The sequence below is a fragment of the Balaenoptera ricei genome, chromosome 17 (assembly GCF_028023285.1).
Source record: "Balaenoptera ricei isolate mBalRic1 chromosome 17, mBalRic1.hap2, whole genome shotgun sequence".
Lineage (NCBI taxonomy): Eukaryota > Metazoa > Chordata > Mammalia > Artiodactyla > Balaenopteridae > Balaenoptera > Balaenoptera ricei.
Genome location: NC_082655.1, coordinates 52,442,372 through 52,459,089, shown reverse-complemented (window position 1 = coordinate 52,459,089; position 16,718 = coordinate 52,442,372). Strand labels below are relative to the sequence as shown.

At 33.1% G+C, this 16,718-nt stretch overlaps 1 protein-coding gene across 1 annotated transcript in view; it reads left to right on the top strand.

The window, feature by feature from the left end:
* Positions 1 to 16,718, top strand: part of CNBD1 (cyclic nucleotide binding domain containing 1) — a 414,652-nt gene that overhangs the window by 304,713 nt on the left and 93,221 nt on the right. The window contains 1 exon segment of the mRNA XM_059901721.1: positions 5,490 to 5,683. Within this exon segment, the coding sequence (XP_059757704.1) occupies positions 5,490 to 5,683 (194 nt within the window).

The following is a 16,718-nucleotide window of genomic DNA, read 5'->3' as shown; positions in this document are numbered from 1 at the left end:
AGTCTTGCAGTGTTATTTCTCTCCTATTTCTTTCATTTTATCATTTTACTCTTACTTTTTTATGAGGTTATATCTCAAAAACGCTATAACTCCTCATTTAAAAAAAATACTATATTTATTTTTAATGTTGAAAAATATTTTTTGATTACTAAAACTTTAACATTTCTTAGCCTGCATAGACTTTATTTTCTGTCATGGTTTAAATTTCATATAACATATAAAAATACAGTAGCTAAATCTCATGAAAAATTTAGTGGGCATCTTTTCCATCTATAAATTAACCATAGTCCAAACAACATGCTTTTACAATAGAAGTAATAAAACATTTAGTCCTACTGTAAAGACCATAGCTCCCTTAAAGGCAAACATGGCCTTGAAGAGTGTATATTGATTCTAAAGTGTGGATATGCTTTCACTGCACTAAGGTGTTCCCTACGGTTCATGAAGATTCATCCTTGAAAGCTGCATTAACTTTCTCAAAATTTCACAATCATCTCTTGGATAAGGGAAAGTAGAAATGGAATTGGGACCTCAAAATGCAGATAAACACTTAAAACATTTCTCTGGAGATTTAATATGAGATTTAAAGTATTTTAAACTAATTTAAATATTGTAATTAGGTAAGTCTTTTTCACCTGTATTTCAAAAAGTTCATTAATTAAAGTTAGCCAAAATTTTTACAAATAACCTTTCCATTGGTAAAATTTTCATTATTTATATTTATTTTGAAATTTATAATTTATTTAAGCTTTTTAATAGTAATTCCAACAACTTAAAAATGTATTATATTCACTGAATAATTGGCAAAATAAAACATTTAATACATGTAGATAATTTGACCTAGCATGACAATTTTTAAATTGGAAGTTGAACCTAGGAATATATGACTCTCCCAAGATTACATAATGAACACAAAAATTGGACTAAATCCAGGCCTCCTAAACCAGCACTTGATCCATGTATAGTACCTTATTTTGAAAAGAAAAAGTAATCAATATATAGTAGACCATTTAAAATGGTATCTACCTAATGACCTAAATGTAAGACTGGAAACCATAAAATTCCTAGAAGGGAACATAAGCAGAACACTCTTTGATATAAATTGTAGCAATTTTTTTTTTGAATCTGTCTCCTAAAGCAAAGGAAATAAAAGCAAATATAAACAAATGGAGCCTCATTAAACTTCAAAGCTTTTGTACAGCAAAGGAAACAACTGGCAAAACAAAAAGACAACCTACTGAATGGGATTAAAAATGGGAAAAAAATATTAAAAATATTTAAACAGCTCATACAACTCAACATCAAAAAAAAAAAAAAAAACAACCCAATTAAAAAAATGAGCAGAAGACCTGAATAGATATTTTTCCAAAGAAGACATACAGATGGCCAACAGGCACAGGAAAACATGCTCAATATCATTAACTGTCAGGAACTGCAAATTAAAACTACAATGGCTATCATTAAAAAGACCAGAAATAACAAATGTTGGCAAGGGTGTGGAGAAAATGGAACCTTTGTACACTGTTAGTAAGAATGCAAAATTGTGCAGCCACTATGGAAAACAGCATGCAGATTTCTCAAGAAACTGTAAGACTCCGCAGTTCCACTTCTGAGTATTTATCCAAAAAAAAAAAAACCCAAAACACTAATTTGAAAACACTAATTTGAACACTGCACCCAGTGTTCCTAGCAGCATTATTTACACTTGCCAAGACATGGAAGGAACCTAAGTGTCCATCTACAGATGAATGAGTAAAGAAGATGTGATTATATATATATATATATATATATATATACACACACACACAAACACACACACACAGTGGAATACTATTCAGCCATTAAAATAATGTTTTGCCATTTGCAACAACATGGATGTAGTTGGAGGTTACTATGCTAAGTGAAATAAGTCAGAGCAGGAAAGACAAATATTATATGATATCACTTATATGTGGAATCTAAAAAATAAAACAAACTAGTGAATATAACAAAAGGAAACAGGATCACAGATATAGAGAACAAACTAGTGGTTACCACTGGGGAGAAGAAAGGGGAGAGCAGTAAGATAGGATAGTGATAGGGGATTAAGAAGTACAAACTACTTTGTATAAAATAAATAAGCTACAAGGATATATAGTACAACACAGGGAATATAACCAATATTTTATAGTAACTAGAAATAGAATATAACCTTTAAAAATTGTGAGTCACTATGCTGTATATCTGAAAATTTATATAATATTGTACATCAACTATACCTCAATAAAAAAGGAAAAATGTTATCTAATATTAATAAAATTTTTTCTTTTAAAATACAGCCCCCTTTGCCATTTCAAACACAGGCATCGTCTTTTATATAAATGGAGTTAGCAGCTTCCAGAATAGCTTTATTTGACTGCTTTTAAAAGTAACTTGAATATTCATGAGATATTTTCTGACCAAAAATATTTTCTATGGATCTCAAATTCCCTATATTACTTACATTCCTTAACGGCCTCCTTAATATTATAGATATTTTTATAATGTAAATGAGAAAATTAATGCATTGTAAGCAGAAATTTAGTCAAATTCACTGTCACTGGGCCAAGGCTGAAGGAAGATTTTCTCTAGAGGAACTGAATAGTTATATTCCTCAGTAAGGTGAACATATTTTATGGATAGAGTTAAGTGAAATTCCGACAATATCCACACAGAAATTGTGTTCAGCTGTGAGTAATAGAGAACTAGAGGACACTAGTTTATAAAAATTTTCAGGTTTGTTTATGTTACATAATGAGAGGTCACATGGTCTCAGGTGAGGCCTCTGAAATTCTCCTTGCATTTTCCTTAGTGGTAAGATGCTTGCTTCAGCTCCAATATCCTATCATTGTTCTTGGTAGCAGGGAAGAAGGGATGGTGTGCGTATGTGGAAAGCAAAGATACTCTCAATGTTTTATCAATCAGAATGATGTCACGTGGCCACACAAGTAAGAGTTTCTGGGAAATGCAATTTTTAAACTGGCACATACAACACCCCATAAAATTGTGGTTTTGTTACTAAAGGAAAAGGAGAGAATTCATATTGGGTAGGCAACTAGCAACCCTTGCAATAAAATTATTTCCCACAGTGGACTTCTTTCCATAGCTCTTATTCTATACTAAGAAGTGTCAGTTACTCTATTTAAAAAAACAGAATATAAATGTACGTATTAGAATACACCCTTTCCCCAACTTGTTTTCTCCTCTATGTAATTTCTCAAGACCATTACTAGTCTTACTAACTATTATTATCTTTTCCCTACACAGTGTACTTATTACAATGTAGTTCTCATACAGCTCACACAATAGCTATTAAAAAGCAATGTTTCTGGTACATGACTCTTTTTGAATTATGGTTTTCTCAGGGTATATGCCCAGTAGTGGGATTGCTGGGTCATATGGTAGTTATATTTTTAGTCTTTTAAGGAACTTCTATACTGTTTTCCATAGTGGATGTATCAATTTACATTCCCACTAACAGTGCAAGAGGGTTCCCTTTTCTCCACACCCTCTCCAGCATTTATTGTTTGTCGATTTTTTGATGATGGCCATTCTGACTGGTGTGAGGTGATACCTCATTGTAGTTTTGATTTGCATTTCTCTAATGATTAGTGATGTTGAGCATCCTTTCATGTTTTTGTTGGCAATCTGTATATCTTCTTTGGAGTACCAAGATATTCATTGTAGCACTATTTACAATAGCCAGGACATGGGAGCAACCTAAGTGTCCATCGACAGATGAATGGATAAAGAAGATGTGGCACATGTATACAATGGAATATTGCTCAGCCATAAAAAGAAACGAAATTGAGTTATTTGTAGTGAGGTGGATGGACCTAGAGTCTGTCATGCAGAGCGAAGTAAGTCAGAAAGAGAAAAACAAATACAGTATGCTAACACATATATATGGAATCTAAAAAAAAAAAAAGGTTCTGAAGAACCTTGGGGCAGGACAGGAATAAAGATGCAGATGTAGAGAATGGACTTGAGGACACAGGGTGGGGGAAGGGTAAGCTGGGACGAAGTGAGAGAGTGGCATGGACATATATAAATTACCAAATGTAAAATAGATAGTGGGAAGCAGCTGCATAGCATAGGGAGATCAGCTCGGTGCTTTGTGACCACCTAGAGGGCTGGCATAGGGAGGGTGGGAAGGAAACACAAAAGGGAGGTAATATGGGGATATATGTATACGTATAGCTGATTCACTTTGTTATTCAGCAGCAACTAACACAACAATGTAAAGCAATTATACTCCAATAAAGATGTTAAAAAATAAAATAAAATATATTATTTTCTCAAAAAATAAAAATAAAATTAAATAAAAATTTTTTTAAAAAGTGATGTTTACACAGTGCCCTTGCCACACACATTAGAAGTTTAATAAGAAGTGATATTGTGCTACCCAGGAAGAATCTATTTTAAGCCCCGGCATCCAAACAAACACAACCCTTGCTTTAGAGAAGACAAAAAAAAAAAAAAAAATCAATCTATAGTCACGATGTATAGATGGTAACCAAAAGAAACCCACTAGTAAGGACTCAGTTTAGAAAAAAGCAGAGAAGGCAAGAAGTTGGCATGTCATAGGGCATAAAAAGAAACACAACTGTCCATTAAAATCAATTTGTAAAGTTTCTATTTACAGCAAGTTAATAAGCAAATTGCAAGAAAAGATCTTCTCACAACGCTTGAACAATTTGCTCTGATCCTTTGAAGAAATGTAAAGGACTGAGAAATGGAGAAACACCATCCAGTTCCCACGATCTTCTTCTCCAAAATGACAGGCTTCAGAAGAACAAAAACTGATTTATGTTTCATTCAAAATGCTCACAAGTGAATAAATCTGTCAGACCTACAGTCACATAGTTGAACTTTATGTAATGGGATTAGATGACAGATTGTGGAGAGTAACAATATGAAGTAGGAGATATACTGAAAACAAACCTTTTTCCTACTAATGAACAATTTCCCTTTTCATACTATATTCTTTACTCAGTTCTATGAGTGATCATCATTCTGTCCAGAACAAAGATAAATGAAGATTAATAGTAGGTATATATTGTTACTTATATAAAATAGGAAGAAAGGCACTTTTTTGTGGGGTGGGGGGCATTTAAAAAGTTCAAGGACTTTTCTGGCCCTGTTTTTCTCATGATGTCTTAAATCTTTTAATCTTGATATGGCACCACGGTTCTTTCCTAGAATTTATCAGTTACATAAGAGGATTTATTACTATAAATAACTGTCAGAAAATAGTATTCTAAATGTGTAGACATGTCTTTGTTATATTTGTTATTTGACTAAATTATTTGTGATGCCTAAGTGCCACATTAAAGTCACTGTTATTGATTAAACTAAAAGAAATCTGCTAAATGCGAAGCAATTTTAATCTGTATTGTAGTCATACTTATATCAAAGAGTCTGGGAAATAAAGTCTACAGTATATCTTGTTTGGTTTTGTTTTCTTTCAGTGATAGGAAATGATGGATTTTATGTGATACTGAAAGGCCTAGCTCGACCACGAACACAGATATATAAAAATCTGATTAAAGAAAATGAGTCTACAACCTCTTTCATACCTCAGAGTTTCCACAGCTTTGTTTTCAGTGAAGACTTCAGAAACTCTATACTGGCTGGGATACACATACCTTCAATGGACCCAATGGTAAGAAATGAATATTTGCTTTTTCAATAAGCAACAATGTATCATTATTGTAAAATTTTATCTCTTCCAGATATTTAAATCTAAATATATCCCTCAGTGTATCCTGAAATATTCAAGATAATACAGCTTTTAAAAATAAAAATTATACTCTTAACACAACTTGAAATGTGTTTAAAACAATTTAATGAGGGATGCCTTCCAAAACATATTGCCCACTGGCTGGTGTTTTGTGGTATGTTTGACTACTGAGACAAGGCCAATGTAGTTGGATGACTGAATGAAGAAGGAGGGTTATTTTGAGATAAGGGAAAGGAAACATGTGATTTGAGAAAGGGAACACAAGGACAGATCATGAAGGGCCTTTTAAATCAAGTTAAGAATGTATGCTTATGCTGTTTATCTCAAGGGCAATGCTAAGGTAATCAAGGTGTTGATTCTGTTACAATCAGAAAGTCTCGCTTGAAGAAAATCCTTTGCCTATATGTGTTTCAAGACTATCAGCTGGTAAAAAAAAATAAAGTTTAATATCTTTCTGAATGTCTAGATACCCCACATGAGGGTCAGGTCTGGTTCAACTAGAATTGTGGCTAAAAAATCCAATTTTGGATTTAGGGTGGTCAAGACGATCAGAGGAGAAAAGAGCCAAAGAAACCAATTAAAATCAAATTATTTAGCAGCATGGATTGAAGTCAGGGAAACTTAGAATATTCTCAGATTCAAGAAGAATGAGTATGGATAAAACCAATAAAAACAAACAAGGATAAAAAATGAGTCAAGAACATAAAAGTATATTGTTGATCACACATGAATGGGTAATGTTTCTAATCTATCTCGATAAGGATGGTAAAGAATACACTCACCACTCAGTGGCCACATACCATGTACCCAATATTTTTCAATCTTCTTTAGAAAAAAATACCACCTCTGGCAGAGCAGCTATAATTAGGGTTATTTCTTTGTTGACTTTGTAGTAATCCACTCCAATCTTCTAGGATCTAGTTGTTTGCTTTTAAGGACAAAACTCATGAATTAAATGAGAATAAAATGGGACTACCACCTCTGAATCCTGAATTAGGTTTATGAGGGCAGCACTGAGTCATTCTACCTGTGATGTAGTATTATTTTTGTTCCAGCTTTACTGATGTATAATTTACAAGTAAAATTTGTATATCTATAAGGTATACATCTTGATATTTTGATATATGTATACATTGTGAAATGATCACCACAATCAAACTAATTAACATATCCCTCATATCACATAGTTAGATTTTTGTATGTTTGTGGTGAGAACACTTAATATGTATTCTCCTAGCAAAGTTCAAGTATACAACACAGTGTTGTTGACTATAGTCACCATGCTACACATTAGATCTCTAAGACTTACTCATCTTGCATAGTGGAAACTTTGTACCCTTTGACCAATATCTCTCCATTTTCCCTACACTTGACCCCTTGTCGCCAACATTCTACTCTCTTCTTCAATGAGTTTGACTATTTTAGATTACACATATAAGTGAGATCATACAATAATTGTCTTTGTATGTTAAGCTTATTTCACTTAGCATAATGTCCTCCAGGTTCATTTGTGTTGTCACAAATGGCAGGATTTCCTTCTCTTTCAGACTGAATAATATCCCATTGTTTGTATGTATATCATATCTTCTATCTCCATTTATCCATGGATAAACACATAGGTTGTTTCCATATCTTGGCTATTGTGAATAATGATACAATAAATATGGAAATGGGGATATCTCTTCAATATCTGTTCTCATTTCTTTAGATGACTACACAGAAGTGGTATTGCTGGATCATATGGTAGATCTGTTTTTAACTATTTTTTGGGGGGTAGCTCCATACTGTTTTTATAATGGCTGTACCAATTTACCTGTCCACCAACAGTGTACAAGGATCACCTTTCCACCACATCTTCTCCAACATTTATCTTTTCTTTTTGATAATAACCATTATAACTGGTGTAAGGTGATATTTCATTGTGGCTTTGATTTTCATTTCCTTGATGATTAGTGATGTTGAGCACCTTTTCATGCACCTGTTGGTCAATTTTATGTCTTCCTTTGAGAAATGTCTATTTAGGTCCTTTCCCCATTTTTAAAATTGGGTTATTTGTTTCTTTGCTATTGAATTGTGTGAGTTCCTTATATATTTTGGATATTATCCCCTTATCTGACATATGGTTTGAAAATATTTTCTCCCATTATATAGGTTGCCTTTTCATTTTGTTTATTATTTATTTTGCTGTAAATAAGCTTTTAAGTTTAATATAGTTCTGCTTGTTGATTATTACATTTGTTGTTTGTACTTTTGGTATTATATCCAAAAAATCATTGACAAAACCAATGTCAAGAAGCTTCTTCCCTACATATTCTTCTAGGAGTTTTACGATAGCAATCTTATATTTCAGCATTTAACCCATTTCAAGTTAATTTTTGTACTGTGGTGTAAGATAAGACTTCAATTTCTGCATGTGTTTATCGGGTTTTCCAAGCACTATTTATTGAAGAGACTTTTTTTCCCTATTGAGTTTTCTTGGCACCTTTGTCAAATATATGTTGACTGTATGTGATGGCATTTATTTCTGAGCTCTCTTTTCTGTTCCATCAGTATGTCTATTTTTATGCTAATACTATACTGTTTTGATTACTATATCTTTGTAGTATAGTTTGAAATCAGGACCTGTGATGCCTCTACCTTTGTTCTTTATTCTCAGGTTTGCTTTGGCTATACAGGGTCTTTTGTGGTTCCATACAAATTTTAGGATTGCTTTATTTCTGTGAAAAATGCCATTGGAGTTTTGATAGGGATTACATTGGGTTTGGATTATATGGCTTTGGATAGTACAGACATGTTAATAATATTAATTGTTCCAATCCATGAACATGGGATATCTTTCCATTTGTTTGTATCTTCTTCAATTTCTTTCATAAAAGTCTTGCAGTTTTCATGATACAGGTATTTCAATTACTTGGTTGAAATATTTAATATTTATATTTTATATTTTTGATGCTATTGTGAATGGGATAGTTTATTTCTTTTGCAGAAGTTTTGTTGGTATACAGAAATGCCACTAATTTCTGTATGTTGATTTTATATCCTGAAACTTTATTTAATTCACTGATTATTTCCAACAGCTTTTTGGATTTTCTGCATATAAGATCACATCACCTGCAAATAATAAAAATTTTACTGTGTCCTTTCTGATTTGTCTTGACTATATCTAACTAGGACTTCCAGTACAATGTTGAAAAATAGTGGTGAGAGTTGCACCCTTGTCTTTTTGCTGATCTTAGAAGAAAAGCTTTCGATCTTTCACTGTTGAGTAGGATGATAGCTATGTTTTTGTGTTATATGGCCTTTCTTATGTTGAGGCATGTTCCTTCTATACCCAATTTGTTGAAGGTTTTATCAAGAAAGGCTGTTATATTTTGTCAGATTTTTTTTTCTGTATATACTGAGATGATTATATGATTTTTATTCTTTCATTCTGTGAATGTGGTGTATTGCATTTATTGATTGCATATGTTGAACCATCCTTGCATCCCAGGGATAAATTCCACATGGTCAATGTATATAATTCTTTTAATATGTTGTTGAATTTTAGTTGGTAGCATGTACATTTTAACTATATTAATTTTTTCCTATCTGTGAACACAGAAGGTCTCCATTTGTCTGTGTTTTCTTTAATTTCTTCATTACTGTTTTATAATTTTCAGAATATATGTCTTTCATCTCTCTGGTTAAGTTTATTCCTAAGTATTTTATTATTTTTGTTGTTCTTGTAAATGGGATTGTTTTCTCAATTTCTTTTTTGTGTAGTTTGTTCTCGTGTATAGAAAAACCACTGATTTTTCATGTTGATTTTGTATTCTGCAACTTTACTGGATTTATTTATTATTTCTAACATTTTCTTTGTGGAGTTTTTGGGGTTTTTTACATATAAGATCATGTCACGTGGAAACAGGTAATTTTACTTCTTCCTTCTGATTTGGGTGTCTTTTCTTTCTTTCTTTCCTTCTTCTGCTTCTCCTTCTTTTCCTCCTTCTTTTTGTACAATTACTCTGTCTAGAATTTCAGTACTATTTTGAAGAGAAGTGGAAAGAGTGGGCATCCTTGCCTTGTACTGGATCTTAGAGGAAAAGCTTTTAGGTTTTACCACATCATTTATGACATTTACTGTGGGCTTTTAAAAATTGTATTCCAACACTCTATTTTTATTTGTGGATAGTTATTAAACTGTTACTTTTGTGAGGGATGAGGGCTGGGTTGTAACTTCTTCCATCTTGCTGATGTGTGTGATATTGTTTTGGTTTACTATCTTGGCTAAGGTGGAAGAGGGTAGGGAGAGAGCAATTTCAGAGGTCTCCACTTGATCTTCCTTTCTGATAGTTTTTACCGCAAAGGCCTAGAAACCAGTGTGGGGCCTCCATCAAGTATCCATTCAAATTACATGTTTAAAATCCATGGAAATTGCCATGAGGTGGGTCTATGAACCCAGTGGAGCTACTGTGAAGCAGACATGGGACAAACTCAATTTTTTTAATGCATTCATATATTTTCTCACTGAAAAGTGGCAATTATGATACTTTATGTCCTAGGTTTTAAAGTCTCTATCCCAAGTTTCAGGGTTCAGTAGAATATTTGCTGTGGTTGTAAGTGCAAAGTTATTTGGTGCTATGGTATCCTTATAATTACTGAGTCCAATCCTCAACTTTTCTGACTTCCAACTATAGGAAATTTTCTTTATATGCTGCCATGGAGCTCTTGGATTACATCACTTTAAGCTGATGACTGATTTTCCTTAAACTTTCATTGTTTCTCCCCATTGTATTGATATTGTTATTGTATAACAATATTGTGTATTGTTATTCTTTTTTATAGTTGTTAATACTTATTCCCCAACACCTGCTTCAAAGGTCTGAGATACTGTAGCTTCCTGAGCATTCTCTTCTGACAATACCCCATGCCTGTTCAACGCCATTAAAAGTTTTATCACTGCCACAGCATGCCAGGAACTATTAGTGCTACAGTGATGTATTTTTATTGCAAGCTGGATGATAAGTAGTTCACAGCTCTAAATCATTCTTTTCCTTAGTTCTGATAGAATATTTTGAAAAAATAATAGAAATAAAAGCAGACAGGTTTTGGTAGAAATTAAAGGTTGCTTTATTCAGAGTTCCAGCAACCTGGTGGAAGGTAGTTCCGTGTCCCAGACCAACTCCGAAGAGTCTGCTCAGCCGTGACTGTTTTTAAAGAATCTCAGTGACTCATCAAGGCAGGAGGTTGTGTTCTGCATCATTTTCCATTTATGCAGACTGGCTGACTCTTCATGATCTTTCTTCAGATCTTATCTTGCCCTCGTGGTGTGCCGGCAGGATGGTGAAGCAGGCTTCTGGGAGTAGAGAGCTAGTCATTCTTTAACTACTTAATTCTACATTCTTACTTCTTTCAATCTAGGAAAAGAATCAACAGGTTAGCAAGGCATCCTGTGCATTCGGTGGAGCATTGGTCAGGAGTTAAGTTAAATTAGCTAGTGATCTCATTCCTATAATTAAGTTCTTTTAAAGTCAGAGGGCAAAAAAGTAGGCAGACAGGAAATGGGGAAAAGAGATTCTTTCAATCCTCACTTTGAGCTTTGGGGAAAGGGGAAAAAGAGGAAGGGAGATGACTGCAGGACGCTGGCAACCCTCACTAAACAGACTTCTCTCAATCTTTTCCGTCAATTGCCTGACCTCAGTTTATAGTCTCTTGAGATGGAAAATGAGCTAAAGTTCGCAAAACCAATTTTATAATCTCTAAATCTCTATGCAAGCAAGCCCTGGAAATTTTAATTTCTAAAACTCTGAAGCAACAGGAAAAGTCACTTTTACAGTAGGAAAACTACACAGAGCACTCTGTTACATAAATATCTATATATCAATCTATCTAATCTTTATATATTTACATATATGTATATATATTCTATTTTATATCATTTTAATTTATATAAATGTAAGTTTAACATCTTGGAGTAACTGGAAAAATTGCACTTAATATTCTATGTGTTATGGGTATAACACATCCCATGTAATGTATGGATCCTATGATATAGCTTATATGTGTAATATGTCTATATGTATGTAATAGCATGTTGTTTGTATACATATAGAATACACATGACACATAGAATGTAATAGATTATATATATATTATTTGTTTCCATGCGAAATCTTACATATAACTTTATTTATTTATTTTTGAAACCCCCCAATTTGGGAAAAATTGTGATATTGAAATATACCTCTTTAAACTTGGGTTTTGCCACACAAAAACTCAGTTTCAACAAGCTAGCTTTAAAAAGAAATTTTTTTTCTTTTTATTGTGTGTGTGTGTGTGTGATGCTACAGAATCAGTTAAATTGACTAGTTTTATAAAGTACTTACTATGTAAGAATTTTTGTGTGTGTGTGTTAAGTGCTGTGGTGGGTATATAATATAATCTTGAAATGACTAGAGGTATCAATTTTGAAATTGTCTACATAGAAATGTGATATTAAATCCATAAAAATATAAATAAAGTCTGAGAAAAACAGTATTAAAAAGAAAGCTAAACTCAAGGAGCAAATCTTGAGTAAATTCCACATTTGGGAAAAAGGGAAGTAGCCACCAAAGAGCAAAGGAGCGGAACTAGAATAGCGACAGCAAGAAGAAAATTTCCCCAAAGGTGAGGTGATTAAATAGATACTGATATTTTGAGGCCCTTCCTTTTACAATGAGAACTTTGCATGAAGCCCTATTTTTGCCTGGTTGGATCTTGTGAACCATTGTGAGTATGTGTTATATGACTTGATAACATCCTACACTGGAGAAAATATGTTTCCTTTGAGCAATATAATATAAAGTTAAAACCTTTAACCTGAGAATATTTTGTGTTTTACTTTATCAAGTTAGCTCGTTAACTCTAAAAATAAAACATGATTGACTTAACTAATTGCTCGTTATCCTTTAGCAGATTGGATCCTTTGTTGCCTTGATGTTTCTTACAAAATTAATATTTCACAATAATAAAAATAATAAAACATAAAATATGTATTCTTTCCCATCCTCCTGCTCTTGTAAATATTGAGACAATTATATGCTATTCATGTCTCTTACAGATTTGGCCCTTTGTTTTTGAATTTTGGTAAGCACATCTCCAAACAGGCATAAAAAATCAACACACACACACACACACACACACACACACACACACACACTCTATTATTTGACAACATTTTGATGGAGGCAGGGCATCACTGAAATAAAATGTAAGAAATGTTCCTTGTCCTTAACAGGGGAACAGAACTAACTCTTGTTACAAAAACGGGGAAGACAGTCCAGAATTAGATGATTAGGTGGGAGCTGGTCCTGACAAGGTGAACTATGACATTTGGAGAAGAGCAAGTTCATTGTGGGTTAGAGCAGCCATGGAGTTAAGAGAAGGCACTGTCCCCTTATTTTATAGAATTCTATAGACTATAGCATATACTGAAGAAGTAGTGAGCTATGTTTGTGCCCCGTCCACACTGTGTGACCATGATAGCCCCATTTTTAAGAGCACAAGTGATGGAGTCAGAGCATACACTTTACAGCTATAGAAACATGAGCAATTTACTAAGACTCTAGGCTGCAGGTCCCTTATATGTAAAAACTGAGCTAGTAGCAGTACCCACCTCATTCATCATTGTTGGTATTAAATGAGATAGATTATATAAAACACAGAACAATTCCTAGCATATTGTGAGAGCTCAATTTTTACCTACTGTTATTATTGTTAATGATTTTTTTTTTTTTTTTTCATTCCATCCCTTCTACCAATTTTTACTTTCAGGCTCTTATTATTTTTGGTCAATACATTATAATCACCTCCTATCCTTGTATATAATCTACAGACTTCCTCAGTTCATCATCCACATTGTCACTACAGTGACTTTTGTAAAAGTCAAATGTGATTATGTAGTTCCCTTGCATAAAATGCTTTACTTATTTCTAGTTCCTTACAAGATAAAATTTAAATTTCTCTGCATTGTTTTCAGGGCCCTCCATGAATGAGTTCATCTCTCCAGTGCATGCTTTTTGTTAGCCAGGCAAGACTACATATAGTTCACTGCAGGTTTATGTTGTCTCCATGTCTCTACACATCTTGTTTTCTGCACCTGAAGTGACAAGCTCCTTTGGGGTTTCTTGGAAGTCTCTCATGCATTCTCAAGAAACTAATTAAGCTTCATTTCCTCTGACTAAAGTCTCTCAATCTCCCCTGTGCCCTCATATATTTCGTATATGCCCTTAGGTTATGCTGTTGGTTTTTGTCATGTGACTTACTTTTTTGTTTGTTTGTTTTTAGTTTCTATTTTCATTTGACTATAAACTCACTGAAGTTTATTCTTCCTTATCACACCCCCTGTTCATAGGTATAGTGATTGGTATGATACATAGGTCATTTAAAATAAAGGCATTTTAGATAGGATGACTAAAAGAATGGACAAGTGGAAGAATGGAAATATCCCAAGTAGGAAAAACAATGTGGACAGGAAGAGGTAGTATGGGCAGTGAGGAAATGCTCTGGTCCACTGGACAGAGAAGGCAGTTATTGGTCACTTAGGCAGGTTCAGGTAAGTGGTTTGTGTTTAGGCTAGTTGGAAGATTTCATCTTTGATGAAAGCATAGTAAGGAACTATGCCAGTCACTTGAAGAGAGCACTAAATTCATGAATTTTAGGAAGATGAATCTGGCAGTTTGTGTTATACTCTTGTGTCTTTTGATTACTGTTGTTTTCAAGAGATTTGATGCATGCCTACAGAAAGCTAGTCTTTGTAATCTTTTGAGCAAATTTAATATTTTTATGTCAGAGCCAATGGACTTCTCTGCATATTTAACTACTTTGCTGTATGTCAAAGGATGTACTTTTAAAATTAAACTTTTCCTCTTATTCCAAGGAATGTCTTACTAAATTTTGCACCAAAAATAAACAACCTAACTAATATACACTTGATATTCATAAAACGTAAGATTTCTGGTGAAATAACCCCTTTGTAGTAGCTTTTGCTACTATTCCACATTTTTTAGTAAAAAAAAAAAAAAATTGATATTTCCAAGAAACAATCAAATCATTTTTTGAGGTTCCATTAATTCTTTGCTTGAATATGAAAAGCACAATTCTATGTTTTAAATATCTACCAGACTTTTTTTCCCCAAAAGCAAGGGAGTACTATGATATGGAAAAGTCATTTTGGCTGTCATGGGTAGAATGGAGTGGATCTGGTTATGTGGTTCTGGAGGCAAAACAGAAATCAGTGAGGAGGTTCTGGTAATTAAGTACATTAGTAACGTTATTTGCCTGGACAGTGTTGCTTTAGTAGATGCTATAGACATAGATGGCCTTGGGATACATTCTGGATGTAGAATTGACAGGACTTGCTTATGGATTAGAAATGAAGGGGGAATTAAAGAGAGGATTCAATGATCGTTTCTAAAATTTTGGATAGAGAGAAATGGTGGAGGATAACACTGGGATTAGGAAGACAGGTAGAAGAGGATTTGGGAAAGAACTAATTTGGTCAGTTAGTTTTGAGATGCCAATTATGTATACAAGTGGAGGGTTATGTTAACAACTTGTAATATGAGTCTAGATCTTAAGAGTGTCATGTTGTTGCAGTAGTTACCTTTAGTTGCTCAATCGTAGTCAATTGTATGAATATACGACAACTTATTCATCCATTATTCTGTTTCTAGACATCTCAGTTATTTCCAAAGCAATGAACATTCATGTGCTAGCGTTTTTTGTGATAAATGTTTTTATTTTTCTTGGATAAACACCTAGGAATGAGGTTATTTGTTCATAGAGAAGATACATTTAACTTGTTATGAAATTGCTAAACATTTGTCCAAAGAAGTTGTAACATAAAAAGTAGAGTATAACAAATAATATTGTTATTGTTAAATATAAGGCCTAACATTTTGTTATTTATTCATAATGCTAAGTGCAATGAAGGAGGTAATAAGAATGGATAACATATAGAGACATAATTTAGACCTTTGAGGATGATATGGGTTTTTATTTGAAATATTTTTTAAATGGCAAGACTTGTCTTTAGGATCACAAGCTCACCTAGAGCTCAGAGGAAACATGCATTTTGCATTTGGTCACTTGAGTCCTAGAAACTGAGAAAAGCTACAGTGAGAGGTTGAATAAGGAGAGTCTGGAATTTCAAAAGGGAGTCTGGAATTTTATATAAAAAACTCCAGGACATTTCCACCTCCTCTACAATTACTGGAGAAGGGAACAAACCTGTATGTGAGATTGTTACTCATGGAAAATGCTGGTTTAATTAAGATAATTTGTATGTTAATTAAAGTGTGCAACATTAAAAATAAATTAAAATATAGGTTTTAAAATGATGTTGTTATTGTTAAACATAAGACCTAACATTTTGTTGTTTATATTGCTAAATATAACTTGAAAAATATAATATATGGATTGGCTTGATTACAGTGCTAGATGAGACTAAGAAGTATACTTAACAGTACAGTCATAAGCCTGATGATGATAATGATCAGAAAGATGATAAATAATAATAGCAGCTGTTATTTAATGAGTGTTTGCTATGTACTTGCACTAAGACTAAGTTAAAACTTTTATAGAGTATTTCAGATAATCTCCACAAAAACATTATGAGGTATATAATTTTATCGCTGAGAAATGTAACACTTTAATTATTTGTCACATAGGTGGTAAACACTAAATTAGACCAAAGTAGAACTCAGTCTTGTTGATTTTAAAGCTCACACTTTTAATGACCAAGACTTCCTGTCTTTCTAAGCAAACATTGCTTTCTTGAGTGAAATTTTAAAATAAAATAACTAGAAATAACATTTAGAGTTGACTTTAAAATAAGAGTTCCAGGTCACTGAGTGACAAATATGCACACATATGATGACAAACAGGAATTATGAAATACTAGCAAGTAGAAATGCTGCTTCTTTGTCCTGTGTTGCAG